This window comes from Pyrgilauda ruficollis, unplaced genomic scaffold (assembly GCF_017590135.1).
Source record: "Pyrgilauda ruficollis isolate IOZ18807 unplaced genomic scaffold, ASM1759013v1 scaffold45, whole genome shotgun sequence".
NCBI classification, from domain to species: Eukaryota; Metazoa; Chordata; class Aves; order Passeriformes; family Passeridae; genus Pyrgilauda; species Pyrgilauda ruficollis.
The window spans coordinates 5626487-5629301 of NW_024526044.1; the positions used below are offsets into that span (position 1 = coordinate 5626487).

At 53.9% G+C, this 2815-nt stretch overlaps 1 protein-coding gene across 1 annotated transcript in view; it reads left to right on the plus strand.

Annotated features, from left to right (window-relative positions):
• Positions 1 to 2744: 2744 nt before the first annotated feature.
• LOC121359445 (ubiquitin-conjugating enzyme E2 variant 1) overlaps positions 2745 to 2815 on the plus strand; it is a 12941-nt gene continuing 12870 nt past the window's right edge. Inside the window, exon 1 of the mRNA XM_041478389.1 lies at positions 2745 to 2794. Within this exon, the coding sequence (XP_041334323.1) occupies positions 2773 to 2794 (22 nt within the window). The 5' untranslated portion in view covers positions 2745 to 2772. The remainder of the gene's footprint in view (positions 2795 to 2815) is intronic.

A 2815-nucleotide genomic window follows, 5' to 3' on the forward strand; every position in this document is an offset into this window, starting at 1 on the left:
TCATGTTCAAGTCTTGTTGCTGTTTTTCATTGCTGCACTGGCAGCACTTAGTGCAAGAGCTGGATCAGTGGTTGCACAGCACCTCGTGCATCCCACACCTGAGACACCTGGCAGCCTGTCACAGCTTCTTTGGGCTGGAGTGATCATCTGCCAGCGTTTTAGGAGCCTGGCACTGTGTTAGACCAGACTTCTGCACCTTTCAAGAAGTGTGAGTAATTCATTCTGCTCTGGATGCAAAGGAGTAACCCCAACTGAATTGGGGTGAAGAAGTTTCCCTAAAAACATCCAGCAGGCACTTGATCAAGTTAATGTGCTTTGGATCTTGTTCAGTTCTTGCCTGGCTGAAAGCTTTCTGATGATCAGATGTAAGGTATGTTCCCTCCTCTAGCTGTAAGTTGTGTTAAATTCAAGCTGCCTCTTCCTGAAGAGCAGGGTGAGATGGTTTTGGGTCACAGGCTTAGACTGACCTTGATCTCCAGTCCTTCAGCTATGGTGGATGGATGCTGAATGCCTTGGCACCTGGCAGCTCTCCTTCAGAGGGAGTGCTGAATGCAGATGCTTCTGAGCTGGGTTCTGCAGATTAAAATCACAGCTGGTACCTTGGTCACAAAACCTTTCATGTAAGTGTTCAGACCTTGGAGAACTTGATGCCATTACCTGGAACTCTTCTGTTCCCATTGCCACAGTCACTACCAGGTCTCTGTGCAGCTCTGACATTAAAGAATTCTTCCACTTCAGCAGGAGTCCCAAACTGCCTTCAGTTGATTCTGGAGAGCTCTGGACAGAGCTGGGTGGATGTTCAGGGCTCAGCCTGAAGCACTGGGTCCTCTGAGAGCTCTTTTCACTGCAGGTTTCAATGCCAAGTGAGCAGCAGTGGTGCAGTGGATGGAACAAATGGATTTGGGACACAGAAATCACCAGAATTTGTACTTGCAAAGTGCTGCTTAAGGCATTGCTGGTGCCTTACTGGAAACAAATCTGAGCTACTGACACTGGTGGCTGCTGGGACTATTTATCTGTTAATCTTGCTTAATTGTGAGAAACTGGGACAGAGTTAATCTCCAGATGCATTTTCCACGTGGATGCTGTGCTCCTGGCTCTGTGACCCACACCCGACGTGGCTGCAGCTCCCGAGGGCCCTGTCCCACCCCTTCAAAGACGTGGATGCTCCCACAAAATCAATGTGGCAATTCTGGAGCAAAAGGCTGCGTGGATCCTTCTTAACAGCTGTAAATCTGGCTTAAGAAAATTTGTCTTAAGTTGATTAGGAAGAGATTAGAGCTGAAGCAGAATAAGGCACTCCTGTTAAACTCCTCAGGGATGGATGGCCTGCATTTCAGTTTAGTGCTTTTAAATGCTTCCATAAGCTCTGATTTCAGTCTCACCTCCATGGAGAACTGTGGTCAGGAGAGCCTTGGAGAGCAGCTGTGATCTCTTATGTGCATCCCAGGAGCAGGAGAGATTCCCTATGTGCATCCCAGGAGCAGGAGAGATCCTTACACACATCCCAGGAGCAGGAGAGATCCTTACACACATCCCAGGAGCAGGAGAGATCCTTACACACATCCCAGGAGCAGGAGAGATCCTTACACACATCCTAGGAGCAGGAGATCCCTTATATCCATCCCAGGAGCAGGGGTGATCCCTTACATCCATCCAGACCAGGGGTGATCTGCACTGCAGACGCCTCCTAGACAGAGCTGTCTGGGGCCACGGCTGCACAGGGAAGTGTTCCTCCTGCTGCTTTGTCCTTTATTCCTGCTGCTTTTCCTTTTCTTTCCTTCCTGCTTTGTCCTTTCCTTTCCTTTCCGCCTGCTGCCTTTCTCTGCTGCTTTTCCTTTCCTTTCCTTCCTGCTGCTTTTCCTTTCCTTCCTGCTTTGCCTTACATCCATCCAGACCAGGGGTGATCTGCACTGCAGACGCCTCCTAGACAGAGCTGTCTGGGGCCACGGCTGCACAGGGAAGTGTTCCTCCTGCTGCTTTGTCCTTTCCTCCTGCTGCCTTTCCCTTTCCCTTTCCCTTCCTGCTTTGTCCTTTCCTTTCCTCCTGCTGCCTTTCTCTGCTGCCTTTCCTTTCCTTTCCTTTCCTTTCCTTTCCTTTCCCCTTTCCTTTCCCCTTTCCTTTCCCCTTTCCTTTCCCCTTTCCTTTCCCCTTTCCTTTCCCCTTTCCTTTCCCCTTTCCTTTCCCCTTTCCTTTCCCCTTTCCCTTTCCTTTCCTTTCGCGGGGTCCGTGCCCCCCTCGGAGCGGCGTTGTGTTCCAAAGCAGCCTCCAGGAACAATCGATGGCTCCCGTGGCTGCTCAGGGCGGAGTGTGGGAGGCTGACTGCAGAACTCCAGCTGCCGTGGGTCTCCGGAACGTTTTGTTTGTAATTGTTCTGGCTGCTTTCACAGCCTGTTTTGGGGCTCATTTTCTGAGCGCGTGTTGTAAAGCCAAGTGAAGCAGAACTCATTTCCTTCCCATTTCTTTTAACTTTTTTTCGTATTACGCCGGAAGGGAGCGGGCTGGGGGAAGCTGGGCCGGGGTGTAAGCGGTGTCACACGCCCGCCACGGCGCCGGTGTCCCGGGGCCGGTGGCCGGGGCAGCACCGAGCGGCGATAGCGCCCGCCCGCGCCGCGGAGCTGCGGGAGCGCCGCGCGTGCACCACAGAGCTCCGCGCGCGGCCCGCCCCGCCCCGCCGCGAGCTCCCCTTAGCGCGCCCGCCCGCGCCCGTGGCCGCAGTTCCCGCGTTGCGGTGACGTCAGGCGGGGGCGGGGCCGGCGGCGGCGGCGCAAGATGGCGGCGACCACGGGCGCGGGTGAGCGGGGCCGGGCCGGGC